Raw genomic sequence first — 23,168 nt, forward strand, 5'->3', positions numbered from 1 at the left:
CACTGAAGCTGGGGTAGTATTTACATTCTTTGGACTTCTCTGAAGGGAACAGACATTGACTTCTGTCACCAAAGGAGAGGTACACCATTAAAGTAAAAACTTAAGGTAATTACACAACCAGCACAGTAAAAATAGCTGGACAAAACTGTTCATGCTGTGAACAGCAACCGTCACCAGAGGGACTCAGTTAAAAGCACAGTGCCATGGCTGGGGACTGAAACAGAAAAGTGGCTATGTACTGACTTTGGTTTTTTTTTTGTTTTTTTTTTTTTTTAAACCATTCAGGCTTGGTCTCAGGGGCTTGCAAAACTTCCAAAAACACCAACACTGTAACATTTTCATACTTCCTCAAAGTTGTTCTTTTCAACCAGCTTCCACCTTAACTGCGCCTTTAGGCTTTTCACAGTTTTCTTAATTAACAATAAGTTGTTAATATCAGGTCTTCTATTGAGCCATTCCTCAGCCTGTTTCTTGAACTAGGACAAAAAGGAAAAAAAAAAAATCAGAATGTGTTCAAGCATTCTATTTTAATATCCTTTAGTCCAATGCAGTAGAGAAACTGCCTGAAGCCTATTTGAATTCAGCTTTTCAGGGTCTTTCCCCACAGAAGAGGGGTTTTATTGTGTTTCATTTTAATTACTTTAACAACCTTCTGGAAAAACAACATCCTGCTTAAAGCTCAATCCCCTTAGGTTACATACTACTGATTTGTAATGAATCCAGAGATTCCAGCTTCCACAACTTTATTTTTTAAAACACTATCTTTGTATTTAAATGAAATGAAGCATTGGCTGAGGTAATGCACAACTGCAATTCTTAAGGCTTAACCCAACCAATCTCTCATCACCAATATACTCCTAGAATTTCCTTATAAAAAGAGGACATCTTTCAAAAAGAAATTATGTCAGAAAGGATTACTAGTATAGATCAGTGTGACAGAAATAAATAAGGCATAAACTCACCTCAACACTGGCCAAGTATCTGTTCTTTATGACAGTGATCATACTTTGCTCCTGACAAACTTTATGTATAACTTTATTGTAAGCACTCATAATTATTCCCTTCTCTGTTTCATCATACTCCTGGATTGAATTACAGAGGGAGATTAAAGATTGAGAGTTCTTCATTTATGCACACCAATGTTTAAGATCTAAAACCTTCACTATGAAATTCCATTGTTAATGGCAAAAATCATTTATCAGATTTTTCTCTCTCTTCTTAAAGAGATTCTAAAAGGGAAGTTAGCAAGTCTAAGAGTTCATCCAATAGTTTCAACAGAATAAAACTGATTAGCACTTCTATGCAGAAGTCCAATTTCATATTCCACATGCTATGAAAGCATTTTTTTTAAGGATAGCACAGTCAAACAGATATGAGGCATTAAAGCATGCAACCATTCTTCTAAACGAGTGACTGGTTCTATCACAGAGAGCAGTCACAAGCACACTAAACTACTGGTTTGTTGTTAGTATGATGCTGCATCAAAGAACAGGTTCAACTTCTGCTGACATGACCATTCTCTGGCACAGTAGGGACTCTCATTGTAGAGACAATGCAAGCACCTCAAAGAGTTAGCAAAAGAGAATGGAGGAAATGCTTATCAGAAAAGGTAAATAACTGGGAAAAAGGCTAACACAAGCATAGAAAAAGATTACCAGTAAGGCAAGAACACTTGTCCCATGGAAAAATGAAAGTGATTAAAAACTAATAATCTCTTAAGACTGAAAAAAGTAAATTTATCCATACACGTTCACGCCAAGAGGCAATCCCACTATTTTAAACATAAACTTACTTTTCATCACCTGTATTTTCAACACAAGCACCAAAACTCAGTACAGCTCAAAGAAAGCTTCTCTGCACATAATGGGGAAAGAACCAGTTTTCCCAGTATTTCTGTTAAGCTAGTCATACATAAGCTAAGTTCCAGTAACCCAAAGCTGTCCTCTGCCTGTTACCTGGAAAACACATTCTTTTCTCTCTGGAAAGCAACCTGAGTGACTTTCTATCACATCTCCACAAAAAAAGATGCTGCCTTGTAGCAAATAAACTCATCCAATACATTAAGAAAAGCTTTAAACTGAAATCAAAGATGTATAAAATATATAGAAGTCATGACACAGTAGGCATGACTAGAACTTACATGTAAGTCAGTATCCAGTTCTTCACAAATAGCCAACTCAACCTTTTTGAGAATTTCATCCAGATTGCCAACCACTTCCTCTAAATCTGAAGATGCTTCTGACATCAGGTCAAAACACTTCAAAGAGGGGCGAGAGGGGTGGGGGGGGGGGGGGTGGGGGGGAAAAAGTCAGCCTTGCAATCGAAAGTAAGAAGTTAGCAAGCAGACAGCAAAAAAAAAAAAGCAAGAAATACAAAGAGTTAGCACTACTGGAAAACTAAGCAGGATTTGTATCGTATCTCACCTTTAACTGCCTCACACTTCAGTGATATAATGACTTCTATAACTAAGAGTTAAGATTCACCAGGCAAGAAGAAAGTTGATTCTTGCCTTAATCGTGTTTCATTTTCCTAATCTCATTTTGATTTTTTACCAAAAACGGACCAGTTGAAGAATCCCAATCCTTCTCCTGTTGAGTTTCATGTCAAAAATCAACATGTGTGCTGCCCACACAGTGATACCCAAGATGCTCAATATGGCACTTTCACTGTCAAGTGAGCTTTCCATTCCTATACAGTACTACCTGAGATAAAGAAACATCCTGGAATCTATTTCACAGTTTATCAAGTGTGAAATAAGGTTAAAGATTTCACCAGGAAACACTATGTGTTTTCAGAGAAGTCAGGAATAACTTAGCTTCAAGATAGAAGATACAGAAGGTGCCAGAGAAAAATCAGTAGGATAAGCTTATAATTACATTGAATGTTGTTTTCAGCAAAGTTTTATTACTCATATCTGCAGAAGAAGAGATATTACACTGGCAACCAGAACTACAATGAAAATACGGTCCTGTATTTAACATGCGCAATACGCAGTCATAATAGAAACCTGCAAACTCCACCTTGTTCACTTACCTATCAAGCCTGTGTATTCCACTAAAGAATGTGAAAATATTTTATTGCCTTAACCTTAAAGGAACTAAAAATAAAAACGTTAACAGCGCAAGTTCAAACAGTATGTTGCTCCCCAAAGCTTGGAGTTACATACGGGAAAGGAGCCGTCCAGTCTCTGAAAATTTCCTAGTCTGTCATTGACCCATTTCCTATTGTAGATTCTGATCGATGCTACGCGAGATTTATTGGGATTCAGAAAGAGAGGAAAAGGAGTATCTAATTAAAATAAAGGGAAGGGAAACACTTCAAAGAAGCATTTCCTCTACACAATTGCTCACACTTTTTCTTAAAAAAGGAGGTAGAAGTTAAATTGCAACAGAATAATTGCATATCAAAAGCTGAAATGGTTAAATGATGGATAAATGAAAATGTCTTCCTTGGTCTACCCAGCAGCACTTTACCAACCCATGCCAAAAGTCTGTACATTTCCTGTGTCTCTGAAGTGTTTGCAGAAAAGTTCAGATTTGAAACAGGTAAACCAAAGTTCATTACTACGCTAACAAACTTTAGTCACTTTCATACATGCAGAATAGCACTCTGAATTGCACCCAACAATCACAGAAACCCACCTGCCAGTATGTTTGCCCCCTCTAATAACTGACATGATTATAAACATCTGCAAGTAATTATACTCATTAACATTATACTGCACATGACATGCACCAAGTCTACACTACTGCTGAACAGCATTTACCATCAGGTCAAGGAACACTGTTACTCATAACATTATCTGGCCACAGTAAATGCTCTGGGTACAATGAAATGCAAGGGCAGAAAACCTGTTCACTATGAAAGCGCACGGCCCTTGTGGATTATGTACAATTCACATGGGCAGGAAGGTTATGCTGACACAAACTGAGAACATTTACACACAAGTGCAACAAGATGAAGGAAGCTGGGCCTACAGGAATGGAGAGGAAGCAGCTTACAGTCTTTCCAGAAAGATTAAGAATCCTAAACTGAGCAAGAACATAGATATTAAGCACAGAGTCAGGAAAGCTGCAAAGTTACCTCCCTACTTTGCACTTTCACTACAAGCAGAACTCAACGGATGGCAACCCACTTTCACCATCCATCTCCTTTTAAGACAAATAACACGCACTCAACTTCAGTGCTCCAAACCTCCTACAACTCAGACAGAAAGACAGAGCATCAGAATGGTATTCCAGAAAATATTGCAGGACATGCAAATAGAAGTGGACAATTTATTTGCATAAACTCTCCAAATTCAGCATTTCAATGAGGGAAAAAAAAAAAAAAAACCTATTATATATTTCTCTGCAACCTGTACCTAGATCATGTCCAGTCAGATTGGCTTATTCTTTGCAGTGATCTTTCATCACCTCTTTCAGCAGCATTTATGAACTAGAACCTTTTAAAATCTGAAGTCCTTCTATCCAAAGGCCACTTCAAAGGACTAATTAAAGCATTTCAGTCACAAAATGAACAGACAGAGCACACCCATACAAAAGTTATACTTGCATAAAAGTACTGATCTTTACACAAAAGATGTCCTTTCACAAAAAAGCATGAACTCTGGCTCACCACAAAAGTACACTAAGAATACAGGTAAATTAACATTGCGTTCCTCAACACATTACCTTTCCCTCTGTATTGAGGCACTGTCATTTAGAGCCACTGTTCATAGGCATAATCTCCCTGCCATAGCTAGTTGTCCCTACTAATGCCTACTCCTCACGAGCTTGGTTAGACAGTGTCATACTTCATCTTTTTCACCAACAGGAAAAATTGACTGTTCACCTTACCTTTACAATGCCACTGAACCAGTCAGCAAGAATTTGCAGAGCTGTGTCCGTATCATTTCTGACACAAATTAACTTCTTCATTTTAACATTCTTCCACTTAAAGAACTGTTGAAATATCTCCTCGGAGTCATCTGCTTCAGAACCTTGACCATACACCATCTCCAGTGAAGCAGACAGTTCCTGTGCATTGAGTGAATCAAACAAAACCAGGTTTGCAATCCGGAAGAATTTTGTGACCGTATAATATCTATAAAAATCAAGATATTTAACACAGAAAAAGTTAGCACTACCTGCTGTCATAAAATTATTTCTACTGTGAAAGCCTCTTTCTATATCCAGTGAAGTATACTTTATATTCCACTTTCCTCTCAGATCTAGTGGCAGTATGTCTACCAGAAAATGCAATGCAGAAAAGGATCTCACACAGAGATAATAGTGTTTGATTTTTCCCTTCAAAATATGGAAGGAAAAGACACCACAAAAAGCTTAACAGCTCCTAAGAAGTCATTTGTATTCTAGTTTCTTCTTCCCTATGGATTGGACTTTAAAGTCATACTCATCAGAATAAAGAGCAAAATAGGGTTCAATTTATAATGCTCCTCATAGGACTGCTCAAATTCAGAAAGCAAAGTGAACTTGTACTAGGAAACAAGGTGAGCAGCCAGACACCCAAGGAATGCTTCTGGACCGATCCCTCCCTTCAAAAGTCACTAGTCAAATCTCTTCTGATGCACCTTCATCATCACACTGATGCCCAGATGGAACAGCAATTACCTACATGCCTGATACCTGAAGGCCCTCTGAAACGAGTTTTACAGTCTGGAAACTTCTATTTCTATCTAAAAGCCAAGTATTCTGCAAGTATATGAAGCATACGGTCTACCTCCTTTTGACTTTTATTGGAAAAGAAACTGAAGTGCTGCACATAAGGGAAAGGCATTGAGGCTAAAGCTCAGGGCAAGCAGAAATCACTTTTAAACAAAGGGCAGTCTGTCAAATGACCTGAAGAACAAGCAGGGAGGAATGTATCAGTCAAGTACCAGTGGAGAAAACATCCTGACAGAAAGCAGCCTTCCTTGCACCTGGGTAGAAAGTCCCATGATGAAAAATACTCGAGAGCTACATTGGTGCTTGCAGGCAATTTGCTGTAGTTCAAAAGAGAAAATTCTCTCTGAACAGTGGGATTTGACTGGATAAACCTGTGCTTTTGTAATAAATAGCATCCTTCAGCTTTCAAAATCCATCATTTTACTTATCCACATCATTCCTGACAAGACGACTAACGAAACCCCAAGAAAGGCTGCTGACAGTTTGCTTATACACAGTGTTTCACTTTTTTTCTTTTGTCAGATCCCAGAACATTTGAGTTAAATATCACAGACCTTCACAAACACCACCTAGGTCACATAAATGAAGAAAAACACCAAAACACCTCTCTCTCCTCCTCTCAAGAGAGGTTTTCATCTTTGCATCCCTTCAGATGCAACAGCCAATACCATGGAAAAAGCAATATGACAGAACTTAAAGTCACTTGTCAGGAGGCAGCAGCAATGGCCTCCCCTTGCCAAGGACTGCAGGTAGTGCAGAGGTGAAGAAGTGAGCTTGACCAATTTTGTAGAACTACACATGATGATGCCACAACCCGGCCCCAGCTCTACAGACACAGCACAGCAAAAGTTCAGATTGGGGCCAAAAGCATAACAATTTCCTCACATTATAACTAACTAAATACAGTCACACACACACACACACCCCCCACCAACCCAAAACAAACAACAACAACAACAAAAATCGACCAAACAGTATCTTATGAAAATTGTAAAACCACTTTGATAACAATTGTTACTACAATGAACAGCATTCATTCAGTACAACAGATTGTTTAAAACGGCAATTTCCAACTGAGCCAAGTGACATGAGCTTTGAACAAATATGCTTGTCTATAAGTAAATACAAGAAGGAAGTTCATGCTAAATTTATGGAGGCTATTTAAATCACTCAAGTGCACAACAGATTTTTCTTGTATTCTTTTTTAAACAGCTGTAACTTAACACACCAGGATACATGTGGATAGAAAATGGCATGGCAAGGCTTTGAAGCCAAGTTCAAATGGAACAGTCTGAAGGAGGGAAAAAAAAAAAATCACCCCATTTAACAGCAGCCAGAAGTGGGTAATAGAGCTGAGAAAAGTGCTCAGTAACAGTTTCATATCCAGTATCACACTCTGTTTACAAAAATAATAGCACTAGTCACACCAGAAGAGTATCTGCATGCATTCCATCAGGCTGTCCTCAAGGAAAGAATCCTGTAAGTTACATCCTATTTCTTCCCATTTCTTTTTCATAATACAAACACACTTCCCTAAAACATTAGCAACTTCACCAGCATATGGATACAGAAGCAGGCTCCAGAAGGATAACAAGTTACCATATGAAGACAGCTCAGTGGTATACAAGAACTTGTCCCAGTTGCTATCTCTAAGCTCCGTAACTCAAAGGAAGCAGAACAAGCTACTACACACTATCCATGGGGCAGAGGAAACATGCTTACAGACAGCTAACACAGAACAGCTGACCAACTCTTCAGCTCACACCCTAGCTTGCTTCAGAGTAACTTATGTGTATGCCCACACTCTCAGCTTCCCTCTTCACCAATGCAGTGTTATCACTTGGAAAGCATAGAGCTCACTGTTTATTTCGGTCCTAGCCAGTTGGACCAACTGCAGCTGAAGCTGTTTGAATTTGTCTGTAGTTGAGGCCAACAACAATTCTCACCAGAAGGTATAAAACATAAGCCAGAAGAGATGCATGATGCAGAAGAGAGGTTTGCAATACACAGCCTCAGTGAGAGGGGCATTAGCTCCCAAGCTCCTGTTCTGAGAGACAGTGGAAAAAGACTTGTTATCTAGGACAGCACAGCATGACCTCTTCAGCTCTATAAAACTGCAACCAAGGTTCTCGCTGATACTTGGTAAAAACTTATTTCTGTTTCCCTACTTGGGAAAACTGTTTCAATCTTCTAGCTCCTAATACAAGAGAGGACCATCAACACAGTTAAGCTAAAGCCCAAAATTCACTTAACACACCTAGCAGCATTTCAGTACCCCTTCAAGTATTTTCAAAACACTATTAAAATTTCACTGCAGTGCAATTATCTAGAAGATGCTTAATGCCTACCACCTAGTGGATTAGCACAGCATAACCTTTAAACACACACCAAAAAAAAAAAAAAAAAAAAAACAAACCCACCCAAAACCAACCACAAAACAGAACCCCCCTGCCCCCAACACCACACCACAACTCTCCTCTGTCTGAAGGAGCCGGATCCACACAGGGCCTCCAGTGATAGAAAGCCATGAAATGCCAACCATCCAACCTCTTTTTGAATTAAGACACCAATCTGCATATCAGACTAGAACCAAAAAATAAGTGTATCAAAACATTTTTTTGAATGGCATTGAAAAATAATTCCATTAGAAATTGAGTAAGTAATTCCATGAAAATTTGAAAGCTTTGATTTATTAATGCTGCTCTAACCTTAAACAAACTTATGTGCAGCCTGTAATCTTGGTAATTTTTCGTAAGAACACAATTTTATACATGTGTGGATGAATACATCTCTGGAATTTGTACAGACAAGCTGTCAAACTACTGCCAAACTTTTTCCCCTCTCCACACACATTTGCACAGTCAAAATAAAAGCAAGTACTATTTCTGAAGTTAAAAAGAAGAAAAATTATTTCTAATAGCAAAGGCCAATAACACCAGCTCGGTAATATTTCTGTGGGTAAAGTCCTCTTCAAAAGTTCTCACTGCCTCTACAGAGCCTATTTCCCCATCTACTTCCCCACCTTCTTATGTTGGGTTGACGGAGAGGGAGAGAGACTCTTGCTATAAATATATGCTTCTGTGGTGTTTAACTCTCACCTTAAAAAAAAAAAAAAAAAAAAAAGCTTAAAACATTTTACACTTTGCTACACTAGTCCAAACTACACAGCCACCTTAATAGAAAGGGCTAGGAAAGCGTATAATCCAACCATAAAACCCACCACCACAATTTACAGGACAACTGCATTGACTTTTTAATTGTAGGTTCTCGCTTTAACACCTTGTCGTGGTTTAACCCCAGCCAGCAACTAAACACCACGCAGCCGCTCACTCACTCCCCCCCACCCAGTGGGATGGGGGAGAAAATCGGGAAAAGAAGCAAAACCCATGGGTTGAGATAAGAACGGTTTAATAGAACAGAAAAGAAGAAACTAATAATGATAATGATAACACTAATAAAATGACAACAGTAATAATCAAAGGATTGGAATGTACAAATGATGCGCAGTGCAATTGCTCACCACCCACCGACCAACACCCAGCCAGTCCCCGAGCGGCAATTCCCCGCCCCCACTTCCCAGTTCCTGTACCAGATGGGACGTCACATGGTATGGAATACCCCATTGGCCACTTTGGGTCAGGTGCCCTGGCTGTGTCCTGTGCCAACTTCTTGTGCCCCTCCAGCTTTCTCACTGGCTGGGCATGAGAAGCTGAAAAATCCTTGACTTTAGTCTAAACACTACTGAGCAACAACTGAGAACATCAGTGTTATCAACATTCTTCACATACTGAACTCAAAACATAGCACTGTACCAGCTACTAGGAAGACAGTTAACTCTATCCCAGCTGAAACCAGGACACACCTGTCTTCTACTAAATATTCTGTGCTTAGTGAAATCTTGTTAGTCACTAAACACAGTACCATAAGAGAAAAGCTGTTGCTCAAATCCAGGATCTAGATCATGATTTCCCTAGAAACAAAACATCTAGGAGACCAGGATCACAAGTAACACTGAGAACTACAGGTGTCAGATGTACAACTTAACTTGGAAGTGTTATCTAAAGCTTCATCTGCTGCTGTCCAGGTCTCCAACTATAAAATGTGTAACATTTAAGAAACACCCTCCACAGGTTCTCTGTTTCAGAATCAATACTGATAAAAGCAACCTCCTTACCTGTAATGTTCTTGAGCGCTCAGAGAGGGGCAGCTGATCCACTTCCAAAATTAATTCTTCCACTGCTGAATACAAGTTCTGCTGCACCTCATCCCTCTTGGTAATCAATTCATCTCTTTCATCCTACGCAGAAAGAAAAACAAGTCAGCAACTCACACCCAAACGCCACATACACAACGTGGAAAGTGATACAAAAAAGCATTAATCCTTGCAAAGTATGAATAACACAATACATGCCTGACTAGGAATGAGTGAAAAAGCAAATTTTGTTTTTAAACTCTACTCCTATGACACGACCGCCTTGCACAAATACAGCATCCTTTACAGTGTAAAAATATGACATTATCAGACAACTGAAGAAACAGTTTCTGCATGACTGTTGATAACAGTGGGAGTCCTAACGGCCCCTGTAAACTTAAAATGTCCTCATTGTCCTGCAGTTTTTGATTGTATTACAGAAATTAGAATTTGGATTATCCACACTTACATACATGCCAAATTACATCCACAAAGTCAGACTGAAAAAGATTTCTTGCTGGAGAAGAATATTCTAGAATAAAAAAAAAAAAACTTTACCGATTTTTTTCCTTTCCTTCTAGGAAAGACAGGTGACTTGTAAACTCCCTACTGATTATCTGCAGTAAGATCATTAAACTAAAAATAATTTTCTAGAAAACAAAGTTTCTCTTGGATGACTGGCAGGATTAGTTCTGCTAATGGGAAAGGAACCCCACATTCATACCAGACAAGGTACCTAACAGACTCACCAAACCCAAACCTCTCGAAATGGATGAAGGAAGTTAAAAATCTATACTCAGAAGCACATTTGCAGTGTTCTTTTCAGTAATTTAATGCAACATGCCCACAGAAATATGAAAATATATATGTGAACATGGAAGACCAAACTACAGCTTTACAGACCTGCTGTAAATATTTGCTGCTTCTATATTTCCTTCTACATCCATCTCCAAATATAAAAAAGTAAAATGATTGAAGGAGCTATAACACACTGTCCTGACACATGTTCCCTTCCCCACTCTGCCCCCCCATTTCCATTTAAAGAAATGGAAAACAACGGAAGAGTTAACCATGGCACTAATACCAGTTTCACATGGAGCCAGAGAGGAGTCAAATGAATACTTCCTACTAACAAGCAATATAGAATATAAATGTATCTGTAATATAAATATGTATACACAAACACAGGTTCAAGAGTGGTTTTAAATTTACATTATCCAGTGAAATCTTAGAAGTTGACTTAATCAGGAGTTTGTAAGTATCCACAGAAGACAGACTAGAAACCTTTTGCCTGTAACAGACAAGGACAGAATGAGATCCCATGGTTGGAAACTGATAGGTGGACAAACTCCAACTAAAAGTAAAATCCCAAGTTGTAGCATACACTGCTTTAAAACTTACATTAACAATGGAACAGATGTTGTCATTCAGCCAGACATTAGTGGGCTGGATAATAAAAATCAGTGGATTAAGTTCTATTATAAAAGGTGAACACAACATACTGCTTCAGCATTTAAAAACATGAAACAACAACAACAAAGAGATTTAACAGGCAGTTCTGCACTTCTTGGGCATCTTGGGTAACCAAAAGCACAGACAATTTTTACAGACTTCCTGCTGGTTTTCCTGCATGAGACAGGATCTAGTTTGTAAAAGAATACTGTAACACACTGCATAAAAAGGATTAAGGACCCCTTGTTATAAAGAACACTTTTCAAGACAAGATTTCTGCAGAATATTAGTTTAAAAACTAGAGCGATGGAGACGTAGTGTAGTAGAAGATTCAGCCAGGCAACCAAACTCCAATTAATACCAGGTTCAAGCAGTAGAATAAATTTAACAGTCTACACATGACTAAATGACAATCCAGGAACTCAACAGACAGCTCAGGAGCCACAGGCCAAGTCTCCTTCCAATGTCTGCCATTTAACTGGGTACATGTGACAGTTCATGGCTCAGATAATGCCTGTTAAGTAACAGTAACTTTAGAGAGCATGAAGTACACAGGCAATATTTTAATAGTCTGCTTTACAAAGATGTAAGCTCATCACAACAGCAAACAGTAGAATTAAACTCCTTTAAAACAGGCTAAACACTTCTCAAACTACAAAATTTAGTTTATTTTGGGTCTGGTTCATCTTATACCTCTCAAAAAAAAAAACCCCAAACCCCAAAAAACCAACAAACTACACACAACCAACCACCAGACTCGGTCATACCAAATGCCAAGCTAGCTTACCATCTTGTTTCCAATAACTATAGCAATGCTTACGAAAGTCCGTAACAGCAGGATATGTATAGTGCAATCACCTCATCGATGTATTCTTGCTTTAGTGTGATTTAATGACCTCATAAGCAAGAGAAAAAAAATTAATCCCCCTCCATGGATAAGTTCTAATCCATTTTTAGAGCTTATTTCTACTTTCAGCCCCAGTTTTTGGCTCCCTTTAGTGTAAGTTACTACTTCGCAGTATACGAAATAGCTAAAACTAGCTCTGGCATCAGCATCCTCATTAAACAGCTCTATTATCACACCCTCCCCCACTTCTTTTTTTTTTTTTAAATGAGCAACTGAAGAGTTCTTTTTTAAACACTGGCATGATTACTTTTAAATCCTTCCCACAAAAAATGTTTTGTATGTACACTACAGTCTCCAATAAAGTAAATCGAGTAAGTTTCTAAATGAAAATCAGAAATTAAGCAATACATTCATAAAACACTATCTACAATGTCTGAAAAGTCAGTATTTGTATTACACCCTATTACTATGAGTATCTACCTACATCGCAATCAGGGGAAGTTCTAATTATCCCTGGTTTTTTCATCTGTAAAGCTGCCATCCTCTCAGTAACTTTTCATAGTGGTGCTGATCACTTAACCAGCTCTCCTACCTTCCTATTTGGATGCTGAATTTACATGAAACTCTATGATTAGTTTTGAATATATTTTTAAGCATTTCCGCTCCAGAAGAACCATCTTTGTCATTTTCATACACACCATGCCCCAGTACTACCTCAGTTCACTGATTACCTTCTTATGTTTCCAAGACATACGTTACACAAATACCTTATTAAGAACAAATGCTCCAGTCGCCCATCTTCATTGTTGGGACAGTATCCAGGAGAGACCCAGTTAAGCCAGCATAAACCAACTAAGAAAGCACAGACAATGGAAACTGAAATAATGCCATTTACTCTGCACTCAAACTTTACTGGGTTTACTCATGCCTGTGATATTTGTTTAAGATGCATTAGGTTTCCCCCAAAGCAAGACAAGATGTTCACTCCCAAGAGCTTACAAACAAATGAGGCTTGTGACAGCAAGAGAGGGCATCAGCACTGCAGGGAGGTTAAAGGAAGAGCACATTGCTTCGGCAACCAAATAGCAAGAATTAACTTAGTAAAACAAATTTTGGCAGCTAGGTTGACAGATTAAGCAAACAGAGTTAAACAGTCTGCTATAGCTTAATAGCCAGCTATTTCATCCATCTGTTTGGGTTCACTGGGCTTCCTGTACGCTGGATTTAACTGTACCTCATCTTAATGAAGCAGGAAACAAAGTTAGTGACATTAACATACTTGTTAGCCCATCTACAGTCAGTATAAGTTAAGTAGGGATGACAGGCAGAATAACAAGCACACCCTTTTACTGTGTGCATCCTGAACATTTCTTGTATTTGCAAATACAGTAGCCAAGATTCTGTGGCATGTGAACAGCACATAAAATACATCTTTAAAAATCAAAATGATTCTCAGGAAAAAAAAAAGTTAAGTCACTACACTGCACATTGAAACAGGATAACCTTTGTGGTACTGTAGCTCTAGCATGATGCCACCAAAACTCTTGTTCTGTACCCTTCACCTGCCAAAGTCTTCAAAATACTTGAGACAAATTCCACAAGAGCCTTGCGATGTCCTGCTTCCAGCTGCTACCAATTCATCTTGAAAACTAAATTAATTCTTCAGGGAGCTCTGCAATTCCACATGCATTCCCACTTGCATACCCTTTGCGGCACTCGGGCACTCTGGGGGATACGTGACATCTAGCAGAACTCCCATCTTCTTTATTTTTCCTTGTTTAATAAAATATTTGTGACACTACCATGACAAATCATCTCTTCAGATAGCAGGAAGTTTAATAAAATATTTGTGACACTACCATGACAAATCATCTCTTCAGATAGCAGGAAGTTTTTTTACAGCAATGGCGTGCTCTTGAAGGTCGCAAGATTTCTTGCCACCGTTCATTTACACCTTAGCTTAGGCAACCAGGAACAATGTCAGAATGGGGTGGGCGGGATGGGGACGTGGGGGCTTGCTGATTTCTGAACAAAACAAGTTCTGAAGCCATGTGTGAGGCCACACCTTGCCAACACAAAACAGAGGGCTACACAAACACATGTGGAGCTACCAGAAGCAGCATAGTGCTGTAAGCTCATTTCAGGTGTATTTTGAGTATTTTGGCAGTGTAACACGCTGCAACACATCATGCAGACGTGACTTCATTGTTAGCCATTCACAACTGAAACGGGTGACAATGTCCAGATTGTCTAACATATTCCAACAAATTAGTCCATCAGAAAAACCTCAAGCACTCTTCAAGAATGAAACCTCTTTCATGATATTTCTCATGAAAAAATGCTGCTTGCTGGGGCTGGCAACTCAAAACAAACAAACAAAAAAAAACAACAAAAAAAAACAAACAAAAAACCACCCTAAACCTCACACACACTGCCACCTGAATGACAGCAAAGCAACCATCTCCTCTATTGAATAAACAATTTGAGACTCACCAGTCACACCACTGTATCTGCATCTGTCCTAACTCTTGTCCATGTTAAGAGTTTTCTTTCCCTCTATCCCCAGCCCAACTAAGTCAAAGCAAAACTGGACGACTGTGGTGGTGCAGGCACCTCCAGGCCACATTGGGATGTCAGGACCAGCCAACATTTTGTTCTTGTGGAGTGAGTTGGGACAACCTGGTACCTTCTTATCCTGGCTACAATACAGTGAGTTAGGATGAATAGGCATTCCCTAGCCGTACATGAAACTCCTGCCGCCTGGATCATGGCCCACCTTGGAGGGTGCCAGAATTACCCAACAAGAACTATGGCCAGAATGGAAATACATTGACCAAAGTCACCTATACATAGTGGTCCTATGCAAGACCCTTTCAGCTCTCCAGGATCGCAGCAGGCTGTGACCCAGTATCTCCCCCTGAGTTGGGACACCTCTCAGGGTAGATTTCATGAGGATTTTAAGTAGTAGATATTGTGAGGATTTCCAAGAGTAGATTTCACAAGAATTTCCAAGATTGTCTGCTGATAGATGCCAATAAAGAAGAAGGGGTCAAAGACCATCTGCTGACAAATGTTGACGAAGGAGAATAGTGAGTAATTTGCTAGAATTTGATTCTGTGAGGTTTTTAAAAATCATTTGGTATCAATAGTTTACTATAATTGGCCAAGAGAGAAAATCTTGATTATAGGTTAACCTCTATATCTGTGTGTGCGTGTGATTTAAGAAACTCTGTAGTGCTGACAGCAAACTTTATTAAATCACTCTGATAATTGGCTGCTGATTAAGCATTGTTAAAAAAATCATTCTTCTACACATTACTTCCCTATACAAGATGCAATATTAAAATGTCATCTGCTTGTTAACACTTATCTTAATGTTGCCACGTTTAAACATTTGACTTAGTTTTTAGTAAACAAAAGAATCTCTTTTCACCTACAGCAATCAAATGTGTGCCATGCTATAGATGTTTTAATACTTTTCCCTGCATAAGCAACAGAAAGAGAACTTACTTGGATTCTCCTCATGGCTCATTATTCTCTAGTCCATTTCACGAGCTGTTAAATTCAGCGTAATACAGCAATACTTCTTAAGCAAAAATGTTTAAAATGTTTTAGGTTATACTTGAAAATAGTCACAAGACGTTTGCTGTCGTTCTCCCAGATGCACAACCACCATCCCTTCCCTGCCTTACCACAATGCCTGCCACAGACCCGGGAACCTTCCCGTTTGCAAAAGCAGCATCGCTGCACTCAAGAGACGCAGTACATAACCATCCTTATCAACACAGCCATGCCTGCATACCCAGGCAGGCTTTTTCAGATCTGTGGTTGCAGAGAAGTTGCACCAGATGGCAGCTTTCCCCTATACAAGTCCATCTTCCTCTACAACCGCATTTGCATACCGCTCTCCCTACGCCTCCCCATGCAAGGGAAGCATATGCTAAGTAGTGGCATGCTGCTTTAACAAAAGATTTTGAAGACAGACACTGCAGCTGCACAGTCGAAGTGGTTTCTAACTATTACAGAGCAGAAACCTTTTAGCTACCATGTTCTGATTTCCTTATATTTCTTTACAAAAATCAAGGGTGTCAAAAAGTCTAGGTTTAACACAAAAAAATACTCCACAAATACATCAGTTGTGGCAAAGGTAGCAAAGCCTCTGACCTTACCTAGCAAAGGAGAGATGTTTCCATGCTGTGCTCATGCTATCCAGCTATGCTTGTAAGACTAAAATACTCTGTCAATAGCTGTTAAATTATAGCTCTTGAGAAAAAACATAATTCCAACCTACCACATTTCTGCATAACTGAATCTTCTCTTGAGCCAAGTCATACTCTGTCCAAATCTTCTGCAATTTTTCCAATGAACACGGAACAGTGAGACAACCTTCTGTGACCACTTTTATGGCTTGTGAGAGCTGCTCCCCAAAACAACTGTTCTTACTTGTGTGCCTAAGTTGTAAGGAGGAAACAATGTTTTACCAGTATTTTTTTTTCCAATAACTCAAGCAGTTTAAAAATCAAAGCTATTCAGACCCCTTGAACATACAAATTTTGAGATAGCACCTGCCTAATAACCTAGGTCCTTTCAAAAGGTAGCAGCAGCAATTTGTCTCATTCAGCTATTAAATCTTTTTTTGAGGAAGGACCAAGAATACATTCATTATACCTCACTATTAACGAGGCTGTACGTGGAAATTTCTCTTTTGTCCTATTTCCCCCCTTGTTTTTTTGTTTGGTTTTTTTTTCACCCATCTTCCACAAACACATACACCAATATACACATTCCTTCTTAAAGGAGCTCATGGTCATTCCTATTTCAAGTCTTCTTCCCACTGCAGTTTTGTCCCTTCCTTTAAAACCAGAAGGGTAATTTGGGCTACCATAAGAGATAAACCTCTCACAGCAATACAGATACCCAAGGAACTCTGACTACCCAGTTACTTTTAACAACTAGCTGCATTTACTAATTAGCATCTTCCTTGAAGATGGAATTGAAAGCTCTTCTTGCAACAGCTACGGTAAAGGAGCAGAAGTGAATTGAAGTCATCTGATAAACATTGAGAAGCATACAACAGAAATTCCAGTGTGAGCTTCCAAAAAGCTCAGGTTTCACCCTTACTTTTGGGCAATACTCCCCTCTGTATACAACACTACATTTTTCTTAGAAAATTAACAAAACAAAACTTTTGGGGAAAAAAGCATGCAAGACTTCAAGAGATAAGCAGGGCAATGATAAATAGTACTATTTTAGAAAAAAAATACATACCTGACTTCTTTCAATGCCTTCACCATAGCAGCCAAACTTCTCATTTTTGTTCCAATGTAAGTACGTAGGGTTTCCTCAAAACTTTCAGCAGTTTTCCTGGATGCTTCCTTCTCTCTCTGAATTATTTATCGTTTTTGGAGCAGTGTTTCAACAAAGAGAAATAAAGATAGAACAACAGTCAGCCAGGGTTACTAACCTGTGGACCACAATTTAGACTTTTGAAAATTAGAGATAAACACACACATATGCATGTACACACACAGAGCTGGCCCTCCTAAAAACACTAACAAAATGCCTAGAAAGACATACAAACCACTGAGAACAATTTTATTTTCTTTAATAGCCTCTTAAAGGTAACTGGTTCATTTACTTCCTCTCATTTCAGTAGTGATGTGTTCAAGTGTATTTCTTCAATTACTCCCTATTTGCTAGCAAGTCTTCAGACAATATGGAATTTTTTCTTCCCTTGCTAAAGAACTCCTACCCATTAGTTCATGGAAATCAAGTCCAGGACCTCACTAAGCTCCTTACTCCCACCACTACAACACCTCAAAGTGGTGCAACAAAACAAGAACTCTCACTGTACGTACAACCATCCTGACATTCCCACAAGGAATATTCTTAAGACAAAATAAGGAATATTCTTGACCCCAAAAAAGCCCACACACCACATCAGGCTATATCCCTCAAGAGGCAACCTAAATTTAAAAGCTCTTGCTCTCATACCACAGAGATGCTTTTATAAACTCCACCTTAGGTAATGAAACACAGTCTTTAAACGTTGTTAGCCTTTCAGACTCATTACATATTATATTAAAAAACCAAAAACACCAAGAAACAAAAAAACCCAAACATAGAATGATTTAAATAGTTTTGTATTTGCAGATAAGCATCCAAAGTCTCATGACTGCAGGGTGTTTTGGTTTTTTTTAAGTGCCTCTTAAAGCCATCACCACACATCACCCTTCTAAAACAAATCATTGCCTACCATAGTGTTTTGAGCAGGGAGCAAGTATTTTCTTACTTAAAAGAATATCCACAACCTTTTCTTTTAAAGCAGTTTACTTGCATTCAACACAAAATAGTAATTAAAATTTGTAGAAATCAGTTTTTAAAAAAAAAAAAAATCATCAGATTATATGTAAGAAATGCTTCTAGGAATTCCTTGCATTCAAGTATTTTTTCTTAGCTGCAGACATGTATTCTGTTGCTTGTTAATTTAGTTTGCATAGAAATGCACAAACATCATATCTTCAGTGGACAGAGAATCTGTGCAGTGACAGGTTAGTATATGTAGAAACACAGGTGTTCTAGGTAGAGGTAACCAAGTAGCAAAGCTGGTTATGAGTAGTTTTATTCTGCAAGAGAGAAAAAGGAAACAGCTGTTCGCAAGTTCAGGTTTGGGAGTGTCAAAGGGTTATACACAACAGCAGATTTTCCTTTCGTATCTGTAGAGATAAGAGTTTGCCCAACATTTTTCTGAGTTCATGGAAACATAACAATCTTTCACACAATCTCTTCTTACTACTGCTGTTTATCACACTTAAAAACATTCACAGCATTTTTAAGTCTATCAGTAACTATTACTAGGTACTGTGCTTCTCAGATAGTGCTAGGAACTTCCCCTGGAAAGAAACATAAGCACCTTTTCTATTAAGCAGCAATTAAGGAAATAATAATTTTTATCCAGTTCTAAAATTCCACAGCTGCTATGATTCTGTGATGCTTAGGAATTTTCAGCCCAACACACAAAAAGCTCTTTTTCCCCTCTAAGTGAGTGAAAAAAAGGCAAGGATTACATCCTTATACACAAAGCATGTTCTTAATCACAAAGTGCAAAACTCCACGTTCAAACTGAACACCTACAACCAAACCAGCAGTTGCATCAAGCACGGCGGCAAGCCAGTATGTACACCAAGGAGAGCTAGGGTCCAACCTGGACTGCAAACATGTGCTAGCACACATTGACAGCATCTCCCTGCATCAGGGCAAGAGAAGTCTTCACGCAACCAGATAAATCCTGCTGTATTCCAAACAACAGTGCACAGCTGAACTGCAGTACGATGAAACCGTTAAGACAGAAGCATTGTCAGAAACATTCGCAACAAGGAGAGAAGCATCCTCTTTGCATTTCCACATACCTGAAGTTCACATTTCAGCTGTTGAACCTTCAGTTCTAGTTCCTTCTGCCTCTGCAAGAGATTTACATTCTCCCTTCTGAGAACTTCTTTCTCTTCAGACAGCTTCTGATCTGGTCTTATATCTGCCAAGCTGGTGTCTGACACTGAGGTAGAAGCTAGCATTTTTTCCCTTTTCAAAATGAATTAAGAGGAATTAATTAAAAAAAAAAAAACCACAAAAACAAAACCACCCACAACATGCATTCTTTCATGCTATTGTAATTTCAGTAATGACTACAGAACACCACATCAAAAAGACTATAGAAGCACCTACGGAATCATGCTTTGCTTCTTCAGAATTTGTATCCCTCTCCACACCAGTCTTTACAAGACTGTTACACAACACTATGGAAAAAAATACATCATTTGAAGACAACCTTTTATATGTTTTCATAGTCACTAACGCAACAGTCTTTCCCATCCAAAAAACATCTTACGATACCACACTGCAGACCCAGAAAAGTCAAGGTCTGTTGTAATTCGTCTTCTACCTACTAAATAAGCCAAAGCGCTTTAACGTTAGTGTCTTGGATCTACACCCTAAAAGTTATTTTTATAACCAAGAATAGTGATGCGAAGTTATCTGTCTCAGAGTACTGTGACAGTACTGTACAGTAGCAAAGCTCCACTAGACCCTACATCAAATTCATCCTCAGCTGCATGGCTTTGGTTACAGCCTAGCTTCTTTCTTTCTCAATTTCCTTTGCAGGCATACCACCCCAAAAATGCCTGCAACACGCAAAAAGTTAAAGGACGCCAGAACATACAGAAATAAAATAGTGAATCTGCTGGCTGCCGGCTGCTCAGGCCAGTCAGGATAGTGTTGTACACAAAAGTATCTCAATGCTGCACGCCACCAAAAAAAAGCTATTTCTTTTTTTAAATTAGATTCAGAGCGTATCTGTAACTCAGAAAACAGTGCAGATGAGACTATCAAAATAATTCAGGATGAGGCACTTTCCTATAAATTTAGACTTTTTTGAAGAGCACTTCATTTCATCTTAGTATTTGTTAACAGCTTAGACTTGCCTAAATGATCTAATTGTAAAACAGATTTGGATACCATGCCAGTATGTGGAAGGGTGTGCCCTTAGGTGAGTCATTGAAACACTGGAGAAGCTCAAATTATGGAACATTAGCAAACCCGAAACAAGGTTTTTGGAGAACATTACTTCTTACACCATCTCAACTTTCTGAATGCCAAGTACCATCTTTCCCACCCACAAACATTTTTCTCAGCAGCCTGTTACCATGGCAATCCTAGAAACTGTAGGACAAGTCTCTTTAAAAAGATTTCTGACAACAACTGTAACCGCCAGCTTACCATCACCACTTGTCAATGTAATTACAAGCTGCAGAAACACCGTTATCCCCCAAAGCTTACTTCAAACAGTGATTGCTGGCTTTACTTCTTATAAGCACATTGTTACATTCCTAAACAAATAAATCAGCAAAGTATGTTTGTCCTGCTAGGCAAGTGTACTTTTACATTCCACATCTGCATCCAGTGAGTTTTTAATAAAGGTACAAAAAGTCTTAAGCACAAGCCTATGGAAATTACACAGATGCTAAAACGAACATCATTGCATTGCCTATCACTGCAAAATCTGCTAGTGGCCCAGTGTCCCACAACCTTTGCTTTCAGTTAAGCTTTCTGCTATCTTCTCCTTTGCTTACTAGCTGCTACCCCTTTCTTCTTTTTCAAAATCTTGCATTAAGATACATAAGAACAGTTTGTCTCTGGAAATCAAATGAGGAAAAACAGGATATCAAACTAGCTGTCCCAATTCCCACCATCACAGCACACGCGCACACACATACACACACACACACGCTTCGCTTCCATTGAGTACCAGTATTACTTGCTGCTGGAAAGACAGAAATTGAACCTTGTATTTTAGATACTTCCCCCTCCATCTTTTCATAAACCCACATCCCACCAACTAAGCTAATCAGATCATTCATACAAAGTTTTCTATGACATCCCACTGCCTTACTTTGGGGCAAACATACGGTTTCCAGTAAAATTCCGATTCCTTGTGCTGGCAGCTACTTGGTCAAAGTACCCTCTTGAGGCACTGTACAGTGTGTGACCAGACCTGTTTATCAACAGTGGAACTGTAAGTTTTATCTTCCGACGCTGGTTTTGAACGACATCTGTTTTTTTCTCTTCCGCATCTTTAGTGTTTCCTGGAGATGTGCATTTTGCAGCAAACCCTGCCTTGGCCACCTCTTCCCCAATATCTATTTTTTCACATTCTGCCTGGGCAATAATGGTACCATCTTTGTGCTTGGCTTTGTGATGTATTTTTATTTCTTTTTCAAAAACTAGGCTGCTCAAGAACTTCTTTCCCTGTAAAAAAAAAATACAATGAAGTTGTATACTGCACACTCTGAACACTTTTGGCTGAAATCAGCCATCTTTCTTTTAAGAAAAAGAGGACATGTTTAATACCAAAACCCAAAGAGCTGAACAGGTAAAGCCTATGTTTAACACATTTATTCTGAAACAATGCTGTATCTGTACAGCTACAGCTGTACCTGATCTAATCACTGTCAATGCCAGACTGGACTTCAACACCAATAGTTCTCCCTCTATGTTCAGCTTTGAAGAATTCAGTATCATTTATAAGTGACAGAAGTTCCAAGTCCCATCAACTCTCAATAGAAGCTGGCAACTAGGTTATCCAAGTCTTTTCGAGGATACTAGACCAACTATTTAACAGTATTATACAAAACAGTATGAAAAAAATATTCTGATTCTTACATTTTTTAACAGCCTTTCAATAAGTGGTCCAGAAGTTGAAATAGAACATAGTGACGAATTATAACGCGTATGTATCTACCTTACTGAAACTACTAATTTAGAAAGTGGAAAATGCCAAAATTGGCAGCTATCAGTTTCATCAGTAATATCAAGGAAAAACAACTTTGAAAGACTGGGGAATACACTCAAGACCTTCACAAGACATCTTGGAGGAAGTTATCTTTTATTAACAGGGTTTTTTTCTTTTTGCCCCACCACTTCTGAAAACAACCTGGTTTTGCTGAAAATTAAGAACGGAGGGGGTGGGGGCAGAAAAGCTACACAGAGCAAGCAAATAAAGCTTTAGCTCAAGGAACAAGAACTGTTTAAAGAAAAACAAAAACAAACAAACAAAAAAACAAAACAAAAAAACCCCACACCACCACACAAACAAAACCCCAGGGAATTGAGAACAGAGATTTTCATCTGTCTTAAGTGATCACATTAAGCAATGTCACTAGGACCCCAGGGACGAGACCATACACAAGGGGTCTCAGGATCTCCTCTAAACGATAGAGGGATACAACAAGGCAAGCAGGACAGCCACCTCCTGCCTCCTCCTCCTCCAGCAACTGCTGCTCCCAAGCCACCGGCTGGAGAAGCACAGGCAGTGCCAGGGACAACCCTCGAAGCAGCATGCCGTTAAGACTGTAAGTGGTGTCCCAGAAAGGGAGACCGCCACTAGTAAAACTCGACCAAGGGTCACCAGTGCCACTCAGAAGGGCTCAAAGATTTTACCAGTCCTGTTGGCATCAGC

At 38.9% G+C, this 23,168-nt stretch overlaps 1 protein-coding gene across 1 annotated transcript in view; it reads right to left on the reverse strand.

Annotated features, from left to right (window-relative positions):
- The window catches only part of STK31 (serine/threonine kinase 31), a 41,919-nt gene that overhangs the window by 14,443 nt on the left and 4,308 nt on the right, over positions 1 to 23,168 (reverse strand). The window contains 9 exon segments of the mRNA XM_052799979.1: positions 345 to 476; positions 963 to 1,082; positions 2,141 to 2,257; positions 4,839 to 5,018; positions 9,841 to 9,963; positions 16,449 to 16,608; positions 17,426 to 17,541; positions 19,567 to 19,735; positions 21,603 to 21,958. Coding sequence (XP_052655939.1) covers positions 345 to 476; positions 963 to 1,082; positions 2,141 to 2,257; positions 4,839 to 5,018; positions 9,841 to 9,963; positions 16,449 to 16,608; positions 17,426 to 17,541; positions 19,567 to 19,735; positions 21,603 to 21,958 — 1,473 coding nt within the window.

The sequence above is a fragment of the Harpia harpyja genome, chromosome 1, assembly GCF_026419915.1.
Source record: "Harpia harpyja isolate bHarHar1 chromosome 1, bHarHar1 primary haplotype, whole genome shotgun sequence".
Lineage (NCBI taxonomy): Eukaryota > Metazoa > Chordata > Aves > Accipitriformes > Accipitridae > Harpia > Harpia harpyja.